Source organism: Myripristis murdjan, chromosome 6 (genome assembly GCF_902150065.1).
Source record: "Myripristis murdjan chromosome 6, fMyrMur1.1, whole genome shotgun sequence".
Taxonomy (NCBI): domain Eukaryota; kingdom Metazoa; phylum Chordata; class Actinopteri; order Holocentriformes; family Holocentridae; genus Myripristis; species Myripristis murdjan.
In genome coordinates this window covers 173,576-193,487 of record NC_043985.1, presented here as the reverse complement: position 1 = coordinate 193,487, position 19,912 = coordinate 173,576, and the positions used below count along the sequence as shown (strand labels likewise).

Below are 19,912 nucleotides of genomic sequence, written 5' to 3'. Positions count from 1 at the left end.
ATGATATTATTGTTATAATTAGTATTGTTTTTATCATTCTTGTTTTTTTTTTTTTTTTTTTTTTTTTTTTTTTTTTACGTATTCTATAGTGACTTATTTATTATTCTTGTATAATTTAATTAAGTTGTGTACCCTCTGAATGTTACCGTGGGTGGGGGGAGTGGGGATATCTACTTGTCAAAATGTGTTGAAATAGTGAATTGTCTAAGTTGTATTAACAAAAATGTATAAATAAACCTTGTTCAAAAAAAAAGAAATGTATTGTTTTTGCAATGATTTCACAGTAAATTCTGAATTACAATATAATATTGTAATTTCTACTGTGAAAGCCTGTAAAGTGATAATACAGTTATTTATTGAGAAATATTACATTTAAGTATTGGTAAACCCTGGTAACATTTAAACAGTGTGGCTACTATCTTAAGAATCACAACTCTTTATGTTCATTTCTATGTGTAGGTCAAATAAAGTTCATTGCTGAAAAAAAAGATTATGTGCTTACAATTGCATCCGGTTTAAAAATTTTTTAAAAGACCACCATTTTTATTTATTTATTTTTTTTACAAAAGTTTTTTTTTCCCTCAAGTGTTGATGTGTAAAACACATACATTTACGTTAGCCTCAGACTAGACTAGCGTGCATGTTAGCGGTGGCTAACAACGTTAACCTTCAGTGTCATCAGTTGCACTAATGATGTTACTGTTGTATTTTTGTCCGGTGTCTTTTTGATATAACGTATTTAACCCATATCTACATGTTGATCACAGTTTCAAACAAGGATCCGACAGAGCTAACAATTGATGTAATGTGTTGCAATGCAGTATTTTTCTTTTGTCTAACATGTGTGTATTGTAACAGATTGGACTGAGGGATTCACGCTCTGTAGAGCTTGACAGCTGCCAGCACTGCCCTGTGTGGGCCGGCACCGCCCTGTGTAACCACGTAGCAGCTCTCTTGTACCAGACTGCCCACTACTCACAGAAGAAGCTCACTTCCGTCCCACCAGTGCACAGCTGCACAGAGTCAGAACATAGGTGGCACAAGCATTGATGCATGCGCATCCAATGCTTATCTCGTGCGCACGAGGAAAATGATTCTCATGCTCACGGATATTTTTCTCGTGCGCACGAGAAAACATATCTAAAAAAAAAATTCCCTATGTCCCTTTAGGGGCTCCGTAGTTTTTAATTTTATCTTAATTAAAAATTCTACATTAATAATAGCAAATTTAGCTTTTATTTATGGTATAATTTAAAGTTGCAAAAAAGCAAAATTAATGTTGTTATATGGCCTATATTTAGTAACGTTTTGGCTTGTGACTAAAGAAAATATGTAGATGGTTGTAATTAAAAATTATAGTTTCTACTGAATCAGAAATTTAACTTGAGAAAACATAATAAAATTGCATGTAACAGAATTACAGGATTTCAGTTAGTTAATTCCAAAGTAAAACTATACTTAAATGTAATAGTAAATATTAGATATACTTTATTGATCCCAACCAGGGAAATAGATAGATCTATCTATCTATCTATCTATCTATCTATCTATCTATCTATCTATCTATCTAAATGTTAGGTATTTCCAAAATGAAAAATTAAGTTGGAACAAAATAAAAAATGGTGTATGGTCTTTATAATAAATAATGTTTTTACTTTATGTGAGAAATATTTTTGATTGATATAAAATCAAAATTTAAGGTTCAACCAAATTATAAATATAATTTGAGAAAAACTAACAAATTTAGGTGTAACAACTTACAGTAATTTCAGTTCAGGATAATAGCTCAGCAGGTAGAAAGCCCGGATGAATGGAGAGGTGAGAGCTCTATGTAGAGCCAAAAAAGCTACCTTTAAGTCAGGTGACAAAGAAGCCTATAACACTGCCAGGGCAAAACTGAAAGCTGGCATCAAGGAGGCAAAGCGAAGGCATCAGCAGAGACTGGAGAGAGACCTCAACACCAACAACAGCAAAGACTTGTGGCAGGCGGTCAAAAATGTGACAGGCTACAAAAGCAGGAGCGCTCCCATCATGTGTGAGGCCACGTTGCCAGACGAGCTAAACACATTTTATGCTCGCTTTGACCTCCTCAACAGGGAGTCAGCTGTAAAGTCTATTCCGCCTCCAGAGGACCGGCCACTGTCAGTATCCACTGTGGATGTGAGGAAAGTCCTGCTGAAAGTGAATATGAGTAAAGCTGCTGGGCCTGACAACATCCCTGGCCGTGTACTAAAACATGTGCCATCCAGCTAGTAGATGTCATTACTGACATTTTCAACCAATCGCTGTCACAGGAGAGTGTTCCCACTTGCTTCAAGACAGCCACCATCATACCCTGTGCCTAAAAAGTCTGCAGTGTCTGATCTAAATGACTACCGCCCTGGTGACACTCATCCCCATCCTGATGAAGTGCTTTGAGAAACTGGTTCTCCAGCACATAAAGAACAACATCCCTGCCAGTCTGGACCCCCAGACACCACCAGAATGCTGTTTGTTGATTTCAGCTCAGCTTTCAACACAATCTCCCCCATGAAGCTGATTGGAAAACTGAACACTCTGGGCATCAGTACCACTTTCTGCAACTGAATACTGGACTTCCTCACAAACAGACCCCAGTCAGTTCGGATTGCAGTCTCTTCTCCTCCACTCTAGTGCTCAACAACCGAGCCCCCAGGGCTTTGGTTCAGCCCCCTCCTGTTCACGCTGTACACCCACGACTGCAACCCCCACATGGAGAGAACTCTATTGTGAAGTTTGCGGATGACACCACCATCATCGGCCGGATCTCCAACAATGATGAGTTTTCATATCGGGAGGAAATCAACCATCTTGCAGAATGGTGCACAGAAAACAACCTACTGCTCAGCGTCAGCAAAACCAAGAGCTGATAGTTGATTTTAGAAAAAAGGAGGCAAAGACACACAACCCTGTCTACATCAATGGCGCTGAGGTGGAGCAAGTGAGCAGTTTCAAGTTCCTGGGAATCAACATAACAGAGAACCTGTCATGGACTACACATATCTCTGCCCTGGTTAAAAAGCTCAGAAATGCTGTATTTCTTAAGGAAACTTAAGAAAGCAAAATTCCCCACGCCAAGTTCTAGTCAGCTTCTACAAAGGAGCGATTGAAAGAATCCTGACTGGAAACATCACAAACTGGTATGGGATGTACATGGCCCAGACAGGAAGACTCTGCAACGAAGTGATAAAACTGCCCAAAACATCACTGGTACCCATCTACCAAGCATCACTGATATCGGGAAGGGTGAGGTGCTGCGCAGAGCCAAAAAGACCCTAAAAGACAACACCCCACCCCAGCCACAGCCTGTTCACCCTGCTGCCGTCAGGCAAAAGATACAGAAGTATCCGCTGCCGTACCAACAGACTACAGAGCAGCTTCTTCCCTCAGGCTGTGAGACTACTTAATGCACCATCTGCACTCCTCCATGTTTAATAACTTTATTTTTTATACAATAAATTAATCAATCAAGAGGGAACCACATTTGAATTTTATTATACAACCTGTTGTATAATGACCAATAAACTATTATATATTATATGAAAACTACTAACAATTTGAATCTGCCGCACAGACGTTCTGGTGATGTGGTGATGTGCGATCTGGAGAAGGCATTCGACCATGTCCCTCGTGGTGCCCTGTGGGGGGTGCTCCGGGAGTATGGGGTCCGAGGCCCTTTGCTAAGGCCTGTTCGGTTCCTGTACAACCGTTGCAGGAGCTTGGTTCGCATTGCCGGCAATAAGTCGGACCTGTTCCCAGTGCGTGTTGGACTCCGGCAGGACTGCCCTTTATCACCGGTTCTGTTCATAATCTTTATGGACAGAATTTCTAGGCGCAGCCGGGGGCCGGAGGGAGTCCTGTTTGGGAGTTACAGGATTTCATCGCTGCTTTTTGCGGATGATGTTGTCCTGTTGGCTCCTTCGAGGCAGGACCTTCAGCAGGCATTGGGACTGTTCCGCAGCCAAGTGTGAAGCGGCTGGGATGAGAATCAGCACCTCCAAGTCCGAGATCATGGTTCTCTGACCGGAAAAAGGTGGCATGCCCTCTCTGGGTTGATGGAGAAGTCTTGCCTCAAGTGGAGGAGTTCAAAGTATCTAGGGGTCTTGTTCATGAGTGAGGGAAGGATGGAGCGTGAGATTGATAGGCGGATCGGTGCGGCCTCCGCAGTGATGCGGTCAGTTGTACCGATCCGTCGGTGGTGAAGAAGGAGCTGAGCCGAAAGGCGAAGCTCTCGATTTACCAGTCGATCTACGTTCCTACCCTCATCTATGGTCATGAGCTATGTCTTCTTTGGCGCCGCGCGAGGTGGCAGCCTGTTGCAGCAGCTCCCGTGTGCGTCCAGAATTTCCCTGGTTGGGATCAATAAAGTATATCTATCTATCTATCTAATGACCGAAAGGACAAGATCGCGGATACAAGCGGCCGAAATTAGTTTCCTTCACAGGGTGGCTGGGCGCTCCCATAAGAGATAGGGTGAGGAGCTCGGTCACTCGGGAGGAGCTCGGAGTAGAGCCGCTGCTCCTCCGCATCGAGAGGAACCAGTTGAGGTGGCTCGGGCATCTGTTTCGGATGCCCCCTGGACACCTCCCTGGGGAGGTGTTCTGGGCATGCCCCACCGGGAGGAGGCCCCAGGGAAGACCTAGGACATGCTAGAGGGACTGTGTCTCTCGGCTGGCCTGGGAACGCCTTGGTGTTCCTCCTGAGAGCTGGCGGAAGTGTGTGGGGAGAGGGAAGTCTGGGTGTCCCTGCTTAGACTGCTGCCCCCGCGACCCGACCCTGGTCATGCTTCTGGACTTAAGGGTTGCAGAACCATCAACACTCCATTAACCATTAGTACTCAAATATCAGTAATGCCTCACACTACACACCTCGGTCAAGTCCAACCATCTCCACCCTCCGCCCTACTGAGGGCTGACCGGTGAATTTGGATACTGCATCATTTGATGTGGTAAATGCCAAATATTCCAGCTTCATGGATTCCATGCTTTTTACATGGACCTTAGTGGTAAAAACTGTCTGTGTGACCTACACTCTTACACCTTGGCTACACTGAACACATAACATATACAGACTATTTACAGAACAGATGTGCTACAGAATTTATGCTTTTACCAGCAGTGCACATACGGTGTAGAGTTATGTGATAGGTCAAAGGCAAAACAATGCGGTGAATGCTTGTTTTGGGAGTGTGTCTTCAGCTTTTGGACCCAGCACTGCACTGTGAAACTTTTTCAACAGCTACAGACTACAGTGGGCTGTGTAAGGGATAAAGTTACACTACTCACAAAAAGTTAGGGATATTTGGCGTTTGGGTGAAATTTATGGAAAATGTAAAAGTTCACGCTACAGTGATATTATATCATGAAAATAGCACATTTAAGTAGAAGCATACACTGGTGATTTCCTCATCTCAAACAATTTCTTGAAACAAAAGCCAACAACAGTGGTGGATATACCACAACAAAAAATGTCAGTGTTTCAATAACTTGTCAGGTGCCCTTGAGCATCAATTACAGCTTGACAACGATGTCTCATGCTGTTCACAAGTTGAGTTATTGTCTGCTGAGGCATGGCATCCCACTCTTCTTGAAGGGCAGCCCTCAGGACATTGAGGTTCTGGGCTACAGAGCTCCGAGCCTCTACACGGCGACTCAACTGATCCCATAGGTTTTCTATGGGATGCAGGTCTGGAGAAAGTGCAGGCCACTCCATTTGAGGTACCCCAGTCTCCAGCAGCCGTTCCCTAATGATACGACCTCAATGAGCTGGAGCATTGTCATCCATGAAGATGAAATTAGGCCTGTGTTGTTCATGCAGGGGCACAATGACTGGATTAATGTTATTCAGGTAGCATGGGCTTGTCACTGTACCATTCACAAAGTGTAGGGCAGTTCTGTATTGATGTGTCGTCTTGGTCTCATGATGTCAAGATGTGAACAGCATGATGAGGAGGACTGTTTAAATGCCAATTCTAATTGAACCAGGAAATTTATTGGTTGATTCATGGATCAAACCCCTATTTGTGAATTTTGCCGTTAAACTCCTTGGTTAGAGAACAGCAACTTGTGCATAAGTACTGAAACATTGAACAGTTGGACATGTGCATTCAAAAGTTTACAGAAGAGTCACATTTAAGTTCACCTGTAAAGGTTATAATGCACTTTTTGACCTATTTCTGAGTAAAAGGGGCTGTGAAATAGAAGACTTGTCCATTTTTATGTTTGTGGAGCGCATTGTACATGGTTCACATACACCACTTATGCACTGATCTCACACTGGATTGGCCAGTGTCCACTGATTACAGTGGAATGTGAGTGTTACACGCAATGCTCCACAAACAGTCGGCATACATTAGGTGTTCTATGCAGCCAAGTCGTTATGGTCAAGATGTTTCATGGGTCAAATGTTCTTTTAACACAAGGTTATTATAGTTAACTATCACTAAATTAAAAGCTAAAACTTAGTGTGAAAAAACATTTCAGTTAACTGAAATAAAACAAAAACTAGACTTCAGAAAAAACTAAAACTAACTGAAACAATATTACATTCTTACAAAACGAACTAAAATTGAAATAAAAATTATGTTTTCATGTTTGTCAGTTTGGTCAAATGTGTGAGCACAAGCATGAGGAGGTGTTGGTGCTGATGTTTATTGAGACTGGGATATCTGCATGACTGGGATTCAACTGCCTTCACAAAGTGTTGGGTTTGGATTGGAATAACAATTCTGGCGGGGTCTGGATTTTGGTCAACACCAAATGAATGAAGGTGTGGATCATTGGCATAAAAAAGGACACATGATAGCGACTTTTGCTTACAGCCTCCCCCAGACTATGATCTATTGCCTCACTCACTCTTCCTCTCTGTCATATTTTTGACACTGGCTCTCTTTCCATGTCCATTCTCTCCCTTGTCACCACTTCACCCATCCTCCCTCCATTCCTCCCCGTCTCCTTTTTCCCTCTCTCCGTGCATGGTAATAAATTGTCTGCTATTCAGAGTCTGGTCCTGGGATAGTACAGTACAGTTAGATTCCATGCATATGTTACCAGAGGGTAGGGGGAGGGGCTACCTGCCCCCTCCTACCTGCAGGTCTGCTGATCTGTCAGTCTCATATCCTGAGCAGGTTTGTAACCTAAAAAGGCCAGTATGTATGAATGTGTGTTCAGGCGTCAGAGCTTAAATAGTGACGACAAGTGAGCAACTGGACTCTCTCTCTATCCTGTTCTATCTCGGGAGCAGAAGCTACTCGCCTCCTCCACAGCTCTCTAAGGTAGGCCATGTCCACTGACTGCAGAGTATTATGAGAGCATAACAGATGGGCCAACATTATGAATAGGGATTAAGCAAGGTTTACACCAGTGGTCAGCCCAAGAGAATAAGCACTAGCACTAGTAAATTCTTCAGATGCTCTAGGTTATCAAGTAATAGACACTTTATTTGTCTGTAATTTGCAATAGAGTGTGTTTACTCTTCAACTCATGACTCCTGGTCCTGTTAATCTGCCCACTAACAATGCAACAATCCATGCTTCCACCTATACTTGTAATTCACATATTCTAGTGAACAGGTATTGAAATTGTTGGTTGCATTGTGTCACTGTCAGGTGAAAAACCTCTCCTTCTCCCCGACATCCTTCAGTTTAAGCCAAAACATGAATATTGCCAAACCTGGAATTATGTGGGTTTCATATGACAATGTTTAGAGATGAAGGGAAAGGCTGACTCACTGACAAATCACAGTTTCTTTGTTTGACAGTTTTTACTCAGTGATGTATTTCTGAAACAGACTTTTATCTCTCTCTTTTTTTAATATCCTGTTCTTCTACTGTATCACATTACTGTTACTGAAACAGCCAACAGGAGTGATTAGTGTCAACATTAACCATGACACTATGACAAGTTCTGTAACAACATCTGACAAAGTCTTTTTCTGAAAAAGTTAAAATGTCAGACTTTAAACTAGATGAAACTCAGGGATCCACCTTAAAACCATTTCACCATCGAAAATATTAATGGGGAAATTGTACAACGGTTAACTTGTTTTTCTTAATGACACAATGACGCAATGTAGCATCTAGCCAATCCAAGGACTTAAATTCTGCATTGTTGGAAACATGCCATCTTTCACCCAGGGACTCAGGCTCATCAAAACACACTAATAATCCCATCTCAAAAAAGAGGACTATGACACATTTTGGGCTACAAGTCTTGGTTGAAGAATATGAGCATCCTTATATGTCAATTTAGAGCTGTGTTCTCAAAGTGAGGTTAGGGGACCCCCAAGAGTCCTTGAGGGTCTTCCAGGGGGTTCTCTGCAAAATGAGGAATAGATTAATTTCACTGTAGTTTAATTCACTTAGAAGCAGTTAGAATACAGAAAATGTATTAATGGATCATTTAAACTTTTTCCTCCTCCTGGTTTAATCTCACCACAGTTTGTCAGTGTTCAAGTATGACACTGAAACAATATAACCCTTTTTTTCAAATTCACTTGAATTTCAAGGGTGTTTCTCATGCCTTCAGCCCAATGAGCACTGGGATAGGCTCCAAGCACCCCCTACAACCCTTATGGATAAGCTGTCTTGGAAAATGAATGAGGATGACTGAATGAATGACACATATATTACATATATGCGTCGTGTCTATAGTGCTCAGTAGAGCACTTGTTTTGGCTAATGCCCCTTGCAGTCCTGAAATTTGTAAATATGTAATCGTGAAATTTGGCATATTCCTGAATTTTAGGGACAGAACAAATCTTTTATTATTTGTGCATTTCAGATGATTGTTGGTATTGAGGCTAGTCTAGGAACCATTTATTACAGGACTTGAACAAGGTGACTGCTAACTCTAGTTTCTGGAAGCTACCAAGATTTCTCAGGAAGACAGAAGGGATTGTGTTTAGGGGGTAAGAGATTTTTGAGTAAATTTACTCTCAGCCTAGGTTCATTAAAATATTTAGGATCACAGTCAGCTCAGGTATTGTTAAACATTTTCAGCACTGACCCTGAGATTATTAAAAGACATTAGCGCTCCTATTGTATGGCGTGGGCTGCATCAGAAATATTCATACATACACAAGAATCTATGTCTGCCAAAAAGTCTGTCTGTCTGTCTATCTATCTATCTACCTACCTATCTATCTATCTATCTATCCATCTCAGTCAGTGCTTTTGTCACAGGCACAGCTTTAGAAAACGTAATCAGAATACAAGAATTAGAATAAAAATAAATATAATTGCCAAGTAGGCTATATATTAAAACACACAAGGGTTTTGCTCAGTGGTTACCACTTGTGCATTGACATTGATATTATCAAAGTAAAAATGAATAAGAGCATGGTAAAAAAAAAAAAAAAAAAGTATGATTTGTTTCAGTCTCTGGTACTTTCCTGTTGTTCTGTGGTAGCCCACGCCAATAAGCTTTTCTTTATATTCTTGAACTTCCTACCAGATGGCAGCATCTTGAAGATGCAGTGATCTTGGTAGATGGGGTCACTTGATGTATAAAGATCCTGTAGGGTGGGTAGCTTACAGTAAAAACTCCTCTCTGCAGGTTTAATTTACTCATTAATTACTCATTTCCTGGGTCATGGCTGGGTCATGCCAGCCATGACCCAGGTTCATTATCCTCACTGGCAAGTTGAATTTCTTCAAAAGGCTAAGAATGTTCATCCTCTATTGGACAGGAGGAGGGTCTTGATGTCCTCATTTCAGGTCCTGAGAGATTGTTGTTCCCAGGAACTTAGGAGACACATGTGGTGACCATTCACGATCACCCCACTGTCTTTAGATTCAGACACTGACAGTTAGGAGAGTTTGGATCCTGGCATATGTCCTTGACTTCCTCTCATTCTTTATCATCCCACATGAAAAATCTTGGCTCACACAGGAGGGTTCTTCAGGTGTGAAGGATTTTACATTGATTAAATGATCAAAATTCATCTGAATAGCTATAGAAGTCTGCTTAAAGCATAAACTAATTATTAATTATTATTATTATTAACTGCTGTTTCTGCATTGCTTAAATATGTAACAATTTGTTTACTGTATAGTGTGCTATATGTTGCCAAAATGAACCTGCACTATACGAGAGCTAAAGCATAGATGCAGTGTTTAAATAATGTGTAAACAACCATTGTTTAAAACTAGCCTGCCTTATTGGTTTTGAACTAATAGTTGACTAAACCTGCTGTTGGGACTTCATCTCCCACCCCCTGGACTATTTTACAGCTGAAGAGTCAGGTGTAGGCCAAGGTCAAAGAGCCCTCATGACTGCTGAATTTTGCCAAGTAGCAGTGACCAAGAAATGCCTGCCAATGAGGCTTTGACACTGTATGTCTCTGGAGCATTGACAGCTTGGATTAGTGGCAGACATGTGGGAATCAGAGAGGGCAGGACATTTATTAAATGACTTGGATGTATGAAGGCCAGGTGTGCTATGGCATTCCTCCAACAATGTTTGAGCCCATTTGTCAATAAGCTTGGCCATAGTATCTTACTAAAAATAACTCCCTGCTATCCATCATACCTTAGAGTTAGGGTTAAATGGAATGGATTTGAAATAAACCCCAACAGTAACCCGAATTTAGGAAATTATAGCAAACTGCGTGTGCACATCTGAACTTAATAAAGGAGTTAAATAAAAAATGCATAGAAGCTCAGCTTGGTGCTCTGGTATACCAATGGCATGCCTTTTTCTCTTGCTTCCTCTATGTTTCCATTGCAAAATAAAATGGCTAATGGCTCAAAATGTGAATATTTTGAGGCCAAAGTTAAATTTACAGAGCACACAAATTATGAATCTGCATGCACAAAGTAAGAGTGAGGGCACAAATAAATAAATAAATAAATAAATAATAAACACACACACACACACACACACACACACACATATGTTTGTGTTTGTGTGTGTGTGGATATATGTGTGTGTGTATATATATATATATATATATATATATATATAAAGATAGATAGATAGAGAGACAGATCGATATATACTGCATATACAAGCTATATGCTACTCAACATATTTAAAGTTGTCTGTGTGACACATAATAAACATATATATTAGAAAATAAGAAACATATCCTCTATGTATGTATGTTTGTTTGTGTGTATCCTGATCTCATATGGAAAAGGTATTTTCTTTCCTATGCTGTACATTTCACATATTATGCATTACTGTTCTTTCCTTCACTGCATGTGTGTCTGTGGACCGGTCAGTCGTCTGCTTATTAAGTCAGCTGTTCAGGATGTGTGATGAGGAGGAGACCACAGCCCTGGTTTGTGATAATGGCTCAGGCCTGGTGAAGGCTGGCTTCGCTGGGGATGATGCTCCCAGAGCTGTCTTCCCTTCTATTGTAGGACGACCCAGACACCAGGTATAGCCACATACACAAAAAATACAACTTAGTCACAACAACTGAGTCACTAGCTATGAGAGTGTGACTGTCTGTCTGGGTATGTGACAGTGTATAATATGATTAAATATTGTGCTTGGCTTTAACCACATCTGTAAACAAGTATGGAACTTACTCAGCTCAATTTACTGAGAGAGAGAGAGAGAGAGTGTGAGAGAGAGAGAGAGAGAGAGAGAGTACTATTCTACTATTTAAATGTAGATATGATCAGGGTTTGAAACTGCTGTCCAGTACAGCTGATGTTCATAGAACTGAATTCAAACATGTAGTTGCGACCCATATACTAAGTTTTGACCTAGTCTTGTTCTATATTTAATGTTGAAAACTATTGGGGTTTTTTATGTGTTATGAACATATAGGCCTTAGAGTAGAAACCAGTACTTTAGATTACCAAAAAGTCTACCTTTGTACTTTGAGTAATGCTAATGACCTCAGGTTACTTAACATACTGGAGGCCTATGCTTAAGTGTCGGCATTATTTCTCTCTCTCACTCAATATTCATTTTCTGTGTCTGCCCTTCCAGGGAGTGATGGTGGGTATGGGTCAGAAGGACAGCTATGTGGGAGACGAAGCTCAGAGTAAGAGAGGCATCCTCACCCTGAAATATCCCATTGAACATGGCATCATCACCAACTGGGATGACATGGAAAAGGTACAACAACATGCATTTTGGAGCAAAAGTCAACTACAACAGTACCAAGAATAGGCCAACTGGGCCCTGAGCTTCACACTCAGTGAGCTCTGTTTTCACAATCTAAGCACACAGTCTGAAGAGCATGGGGCAAGTGCACTTTTGCTATTTTAATGGTGGAAACAGGTCCACTTTTGCTGTTTTAATAGTGGAAACAAGGGCACATGGTTCAAAAGGGTTGTAATTAATCTCTTAATTAATCATTGGTATGTGGTCATTGCTATGGTAAGTTTAACATGCAGTAAATCAACCGGATTGCCATCTCCCGTTCCTTTTAAAAGCCAGGTGTGCTTGCACCTTGGCAGATTGCTGTTATAATGCCGCATTTGCCAGCTTTGCCAGATATTCTCATGCACAAAGTAAAAGCACAAAAACAGACCATCTACAGCACCAGCAGGATTCCACCAAAGCTCACAGGGGCAGCTCACAGAGGGGCAGCTCACAGAGCTGCCCCTGGCCAAATTAGGGCCCTATGCAACTTATGCAAATTCCCACCCGCCAAGTGTCTTATTTGTCCGCCTGTGACATCGGTGACAAATTCCAGTCTGGCTTCCGGAAAAAACACTCCACCAAGTCTGCACTCCTTAGAGTATCCAATGACATTCTGATGGCCTCTGACTCCGGCAAATGCTCTGTCTTAGTCCTGTTAGACTTAAGTTTTGATTGATTTTTATTTGATTTTTATTTTTTGAAAACAGGGACAAGGTACAGAGGACATTAACCCAAAAGGGAGAGATGCACTGTACAAGGCTATAGCCCTAAAGCTAATTTCCACCCTCAGTCCCTGGACAAACAAATATACAATCATTAAAATATTGTAAACTAATAAGTGCAGCATTTGACACGGTCAACCATGGCATCCTCTTGAACAGACTAAGGAACTGGGTTGGTGTGTCAGGATGTGCCCTAGAGTGGTTTGCCTCTTACCTCAGTGAGCGTTGTTTCTCAGTGACCGCTGGCCCGTTCAAGTCCGACACCGCCCCTTTACACTGTGGTGTACCCCAAGGTTCGGTGCTGGCCCGAATACTTTTTGCACTGTACATGCTGCCGCTAGGTCAGCGTATCAGGAATTTTTCAGGTGTAGCATACCACTGTTATGCGGACGACATCCAGCTGCATTTCTCTTTCAGACCCGAGAATATGCAACGTCTCAGCATTCTGATGGAGTGTTTGGCCTCCATCGAGGGCTGGATGGCGAACAACCTCCTACAGTTAAATGCGGCCAAGACCGAGGTGCTAATAATTGCCTCTGACAGTGAGCACGTTTACATGCACACCTTATTCCTGTTTTAACCGGAATATTCGCAATATTCCGGTTGCGCATGTGTCATGTAAACACGCACTGAACCCGATTAAGGTCATATTCCGGTTGGAGAGAATTCCCAATAAGACCCCTGGCATATGCCTGTTCCAAACGGAATACTGTGGCATGTAAACACATTAGTTGTAAAATGCCCCTAACCGGAATATTCAGTCACGACTGCGCATGCTCGCCTCGCAAAGAATTCTGTGGCGTCTTTGTTGCTATGGTGACTGCAAGCGGAGAAAACGGCATGGCAAACAGCAGCAAGAGCCAGGAGACTGCAGTCTGCCATCATCTAATGAAAGACTTAAATATCATGGAGTATATCGATGGGAGAAAACATAGAAATGGCAACAGAAGAAGAAGATGATGAAGAAGACTTCTTTGTCTGTTTTTCCGGCAGACCCGATGCCTATACGCGTACTGCTTCCCCCCGCGGCTGAGTGTCGTATTACATAAGAGAGCGAATATGCCAAAACACGGCGGCATGCCAAGTAACATGTAAACGGAATATTCCAGTTGCCACAGCGCAGTTACCTTAGCCGGAATATTGACCCGAACCGGAATATGGTGTGCATGTAAACATACTCAGTGTCACAGCCATGGTATTAGAACATCTGGGCTGCCTCAAAAACAACGCCCGTCCTAGTATTAGGAACCTTGGTGTGCATTTTGATCAGTCAATGCTCCTGGATACACATGTGAAGACTCTCAGTCGTAATTGGTTTTTTCACTTAAGAAACATTGCCAAACTGCGTTCCATCATCTCCCACTCAGAGCTGGAGATGGCTATACATGCATTTATTTCTTCCAGGCTTGATTATTGTTACTCGCTTTTCACATGTTTAAACCAAGCATCCATAAATCGTCTCCAACTGGTCCAAAATGCAGCGGCTAGATTACTCACCAGGTCAAAGAAATCATGTCATATCACACCAATACTTTCCGTCCTACACTGGTTACCGGTTCCTTTTAGGATCCAATACAAGTTACTACTGTTTACTTTTACGGCTATCTACGACTGCGCTCCCAGCTACACCTGTGACCTCACCATCACACCCCCAGTCACTCTCTGCGGTCAGCTGACCATGGGCTCCTTGTAGTGCCTCGCACGAAATTAAAGACCTAAGGTGATCGGGCCTTTGCAGCAGTAGCACCACGCCTTTGGAACTCGCTTCCTTAGGCTCTGAGAGCTGTCCGTGGATAGCTTTAGAAAGCAGCTTAAAACTCATATTTTCCGGCAAGCCTTCTTAACGCAGGCCTGAGGTTAGGTCCTCTCCGGTTTCTTTTTTCCATTGAACAGTTGTATGGTCTTTTTCTTTCTTGCTGGTGAAATACTGCACTTGCACCTTATGTCGCACTGCCTCTTGCACACAGCTATGGCAATATTATTGATGATGTTTTGTTGTTGGTGATGATGTCGATGTTGATAATGATGTTGACGGTCACCTTACTGTTTTGTTTTATCTGTTTTTTCTCTGTGTATTCGTTCTGTGAAGGGCGCTATACAAATAAAATTTTACTTACTTAAGTGTACAATAGGTACAAAATCAGTGCATAATAAAATGCCATTTAACATAGCAATCTTTGTTAATAAGAGCACTCATTATCTGATAAAAAAAAAATAAATAAAAAAAATTAGGTCATCAATTAATAATAGCAAAAAAATATGTCAACAACAGATGTTATCTGAAGTGTATGTATAGCAGGTTATTATGAGCTACAGGCATGTTTTAAAATTAAGGGACCTTTTGTGAGCAAAGTGAGCAAAGGCTGGGGTTGTCAAATATGTCTTTGGGACCAGCTAACATGGGCCTATTTGATATGTTCCACCAGCAGAAGACCTCATTTAAATGGTGAAGGGCTAGATTTCTAACCAGTAGCTAATTTAGTCATGTGTGTTGTGTTGATGGAAGAATACATCAAATGAAGTGAAGTGTGTAAACCATTGACCTAAAGCTCCCAAACACAATTGTATTTTACTGTATTTACAAAATTATAGATTGTATTTTGATTTTTTTTTCTTTTTTGCAGTATTTTGTAGATGATTTTGATACATTTACATTTGTTTTTGTTTGTTTTTTAAATTTTGTATTAATAATTAGTGTTGTCAAGTGATACATTTTTTAAAATCATGTTAATCTCAAGCTAATCGTGGATTAATCATGATTAATTATATTGAAAATTATTAAATCACTTATTTGCTTACTGATTTACTGCTGTATTGTGTATATTATATTATGGAATCTGGATGATGTTTTTCAGTCCGTTGTCTACAGCAATGCTAATGGGCCTATAGTCCATGGCAATCCATTTGGCAAATTTAGCAACAGCCCCTTATACACTCCACAAGTGTGGTTTCACCAGCAAAGATGAGTACCTCTTACTTGACACACTACAAGGATTACTGGAAGCACCGGGGAAACATTTTTGGCATGTACGTAAATGATTTTTTTTTTTTTTTCAATTTGACATTTTTATTGACTTTTCTGCACAACCAGTGTGCATATCAATACAATATTAACTAGCCTTAGTCAGCATTTTCAGAGAGAGAAACCAAACCAGAACATGACAAAGAAAAGACATAGCAAAGAAGACAAATGAAAAAATAAAATAAACAAATAATAAAATAAATAAATAAATAAATCAAAAGATGTAGATGATATTTTAAAAATTGTGCTCCGCTAGAATGGCATTTCAGTTTTGCAGTATCCAGAGAACCAATGGGAAGCTTCTTGAAAGAAGAGTTACCATCCAGTGGGTCACAGGTTGTCTTGTTATTCATTTTGACTGTTATTATTATTCAGCAGCGTGTGCTTGCATCATGTTGGGTCAAAAGTTGAACATTGTGTTAATTTTTTAATAATACATTTAGTTCATCCAATTAATCACAAGCGTTCACTGTTAACTTTGACAGCCCTAATATAAATACAGTTTGAAATGTTTTACACATCATTGATCTAGTTTGAGAGAGACACCTTTGTTTGTTTTCACAATTGTTTAAATTGCTCACCTGCAGGTTTACCCTCACCCTGGGTTTGAGAAGGTGCTTTCACAGTTATTCATTTAAACCTAGATTCAACAAACACGCATTCTGAAAAAGAATTTCTCACATATAATATCTATGTTAGTCAGAACAGTATAACCAAACTTGTAATGGCAGTAAAAAGCCTATTGAATGATATTAATTTGACAACATAGATCCAGCAGAAAAGACACATGCTCATTTCTCTGGATTTGTTTTTAATGTTCTTGAAAAGAAAATCTCTTTTAAAATGGAAGTAGGCATCTTACCCAGGTGTCTCAAAACAAGTGCTGTTTTAAGCCAGTTGGGTTTACATACATTGGCCCAAATGCATTGGAGTAAAAGCTTTATAAGGGAGTAATATGTAAACTCAGCCAACTGCTCCTCCTCATCCTCTCTCTTCTGTAGATTTGGCATCATACCTTTTACAATGAGTTGAGAGTTGCACCAGAGGAGCATCCTGTTCTGCTGACTGAGGCCCCACTCAATCCCAAGGCAAACAGAGAAAAGATGACACAGGTTCAGAAACCAAAGTTTATTCAAATTTCTTCAACCACTGTTGAGTGTTTATGGCTGTATTGTTGGTCATATGTGAGTACTGTTCCTCTTTCCCCTGTCTCTCCAACAGATTATGTTTGAAACCTTTAATGTCCCAGCTATGTATGTGGCCATCCAGGCTGTACTGTCCCTCTATGCTTCTGGAAGAACCACAGGTCAGTATACCGTAGAGACAGGACCCTTAATGAAAAATGTGCAGCAGTTTAGAACACTTAATTGATTACTCTTGGGGCTTAGACTCATTAAAATATAATTGTACCCTGGTCATGTGAGACCAAACTCAGCAACTATGGTTTCATCAAAACAACGCCCATGAGCAGTTGAGGTCCTGACGCATATTAAGTGCCACACCATAACAGGAGCTTTGGTGTGGCCCATGATATAGTTGTCTACAGTGAGCTGGTCTCAGCAGCTCTAGCAGTTTAATACCATTTTATGTTTCACTTTTCATAATATGAAGCAACACAATTCATTCTGTGTAACATTACAATGATACTGTTTTGTAGTCATTTATAAAGATGTTAAGTTAATGATGGACAAATGATAAAATATTTATATACCTTTCTAAATGATTAATAAATAATTTGTCATTATACCGATATGTTGGGCATCATTTATAAAACAGAATAAATAGAAAAGGCTAAATTTTCTGAATAAAATTCATGTTCTTGCTTCAGGCTGAAAAAGTATATAGTTGAAGTATTGAAATGAGTGGTTGGAGCAGTAGTTGATGTGACTGAAGCAGTACCTCAAGTATCTGAAGCAATAGTTGAAGTATATCACACAGTAGCTGGAGTAGATAAAGTAGTATTTGAAGTAATTTAGCTACTGCTTGAAATACTTAAGTGACTGGCTCAAGTAGTAGAATCACTAGTTGTAGCCTGATTGTTGTTATTTGGAGCTTAACCCATTTATTTCTTCATGTCCTACAATGATCAGTAAATAAAAGAAAATGTAGTACAAAAGCAACAGTAATTACAATACAATACAATATCTCAGTCAATTCACACACCTCAGCTACTACTATGGTTGTTATTACAGCTACTTTTTTAACTCCTTTGAGTACTTGAATGACTACTATCAAGGTTGCTTGAATTTTTTTGGCTACTGTGTACTTTGTGGTTGCTATGGTGTTTCTAGGTGGTTGTTAGGGTGTACTAGATAGTTGCTAGGATATTTCTAGGTGGTTGTTAGGTGTAGTAGGTTGCTGCTAAGGTGTTTTTAGGTGTTGTCAGGGCATACTATATGGTTGCTTGGGTGTTGCTAGGAGGTTGCTGAGATGTACTATATCAGGGGTATTCAATTAAAATTCAAAGATTCCAGTAAATTACGAAATTCCAAAATTTCCTCCCAGCAAAGGTCCAAATCTTATAACGTCTAAATAGTTCCCTGATGTAAATAAAATCAACAACGTATGTACATTTCTATATCATTTATTGTCATATTTCAAGTGTTTTCAAAGTAATATACTTTTAACATACCAATAAGTCTGAACTTGTATGGCACTTGAATGGAAAACAACACTGCAGTTGTCTTTACTACATTTTAAGTAACAGGAGACAGAGACTAAATTTCTTCTGAATAAAATAAATAAAAACTGCAAACAGCTCTGAGCAGCCTTCATCTTTTATAGTTTGGTTTTCGCTATCTACTTTTTTCATTTTGGAGCAAGCCATTTTCTTGTCTCCTCTCTTCTCCTCCACTATTCTCTGGTGCTGAAAGGTAAACAATCGATTTGATTGGCTTGGTGATTGATGACGCTCCTGTCATATTAGCTAGATTAGCTGCGCATGCAGTCTGTAGCCACAACCGTCAGAAAAAAAATATCAACGAATGATTTATTTATTATGTGCTTGCCTTGAAAAGGCAACACATCTTATTCTCTAGCATATTTATTATTATGTGCTTGCCTTGAAAAGGCAACACATCTTATTCTCTTGCATATCTTATTCTCTTGCATACTTATGTGCTTGCCTTGAAAAGTCAACACATCTTATTCTCTTGCATATTTATTCTTTTTATTATTATTATTATTGTTCTGCAAATTTTTCGGCGTGCTACTCCTCCTACACAAGGGCGGACTGCTGAATGGGGAAACTGGGGATTTCCCCGGTGGGCCGATGGGCCAGTGGGCTGGGCCACGAGACAAAGAAGAAGCAAAAGAAAAAGAAAAAGAAAAAGAAAGGGAAAAGAGTCTAGCGCAACGGCCAACAGCGTTGTTGACCACTAGGAATTGGTGGTGGGGGGCTGGGTGGGGCAGCTATTGTTGTGATAGGCTATACCTGTGTTCACGTATCACTGCCTATGCTGATAGCTTATCAAATCGTGCGTCTTGTGGAGAAGAGGCGCCGTGTGGATTTTTAATCTGATTGGACTTTCTGTTTTTCCGCAATTCCAGTTTGAAGTCGGAATTTCGGATGCAATACACACTAATGGCGGAATGTTCGGAGAGCCTGCCAGGGAGAAAGTCCCCTCTCACTGACACAGAGATACACACACGGCTCTGTATCTCTCCTTTTCTGTCTCAAGGGCCACTAGCACTGCTGCCAATACATCCCAGAAATAGCCCCAGACACTAACGTAAGTCCATACCAAGGACCCAAAACACCCTAGTAACCCCATAACAGGGGTATTCAATTAAAATTCAAAGATTCCAGTACATTCCTAAATTCCAGTTAATAAAATTTCCTCCTTAACTACCATAGGATACAAGGATACAAGGAAGTTTATTTGTCATTATACAACAGGTTGTATAGTGAAATTAAAATGTGGTTCCCTCTTGATTGATTAATTGATTGATTGTGTAGAAAATAGAATTCTTAAGCCTGGAGGAGGTCAGATGGTGCATTTAGTAGTCTCACAGCCTGAGGGAAGAAGCTGCTCTGTAGTCTGGTG

General features: G+C 40.5%; 1 protein-coding gene across 2 annotated transcripts in view; it reads left to right on the top strand.

Moving 5' to 3' along the window:
* The window catches only part of LOC115360238 (actin, alpha cardiac muscle 1-like), a 54,660-nt gene that overhangs the window by 12,126 nt on the left and 22,622 nt on the right, over positions 1-19,912 (top strand). Inside the window, exons 1-5 of one of the 2 annotated variants that reach the window (XM_030052990.1) lie at positions 7,243-7,291; positions 11,243-11,400; positions 11,964-12,092; positions 16,868-16,978; positions 17,088-17,172. In XM_030052990.1, the coding sequence (XP_029908850.1) occupies positions 11,272-11,400; positions 11,964-12,092; positions 16,868-16,978; positions 17,088-17,172 (454 nt within the window). In that variant the 5' untranslated portion in view covers positions 7,243-7,291; positions 11,243-11,271. Of the gene's footprint in view, positions 1-7,242; positions 7,292-11,242; positions 11,401-11,963; positions 12,093-16,867; positions 16,979-17,087; positions 17,173-19,912 lie in introns of those variants that run through there. The other variant, XM_030052989.1, reaches the window with a different exon arrangement.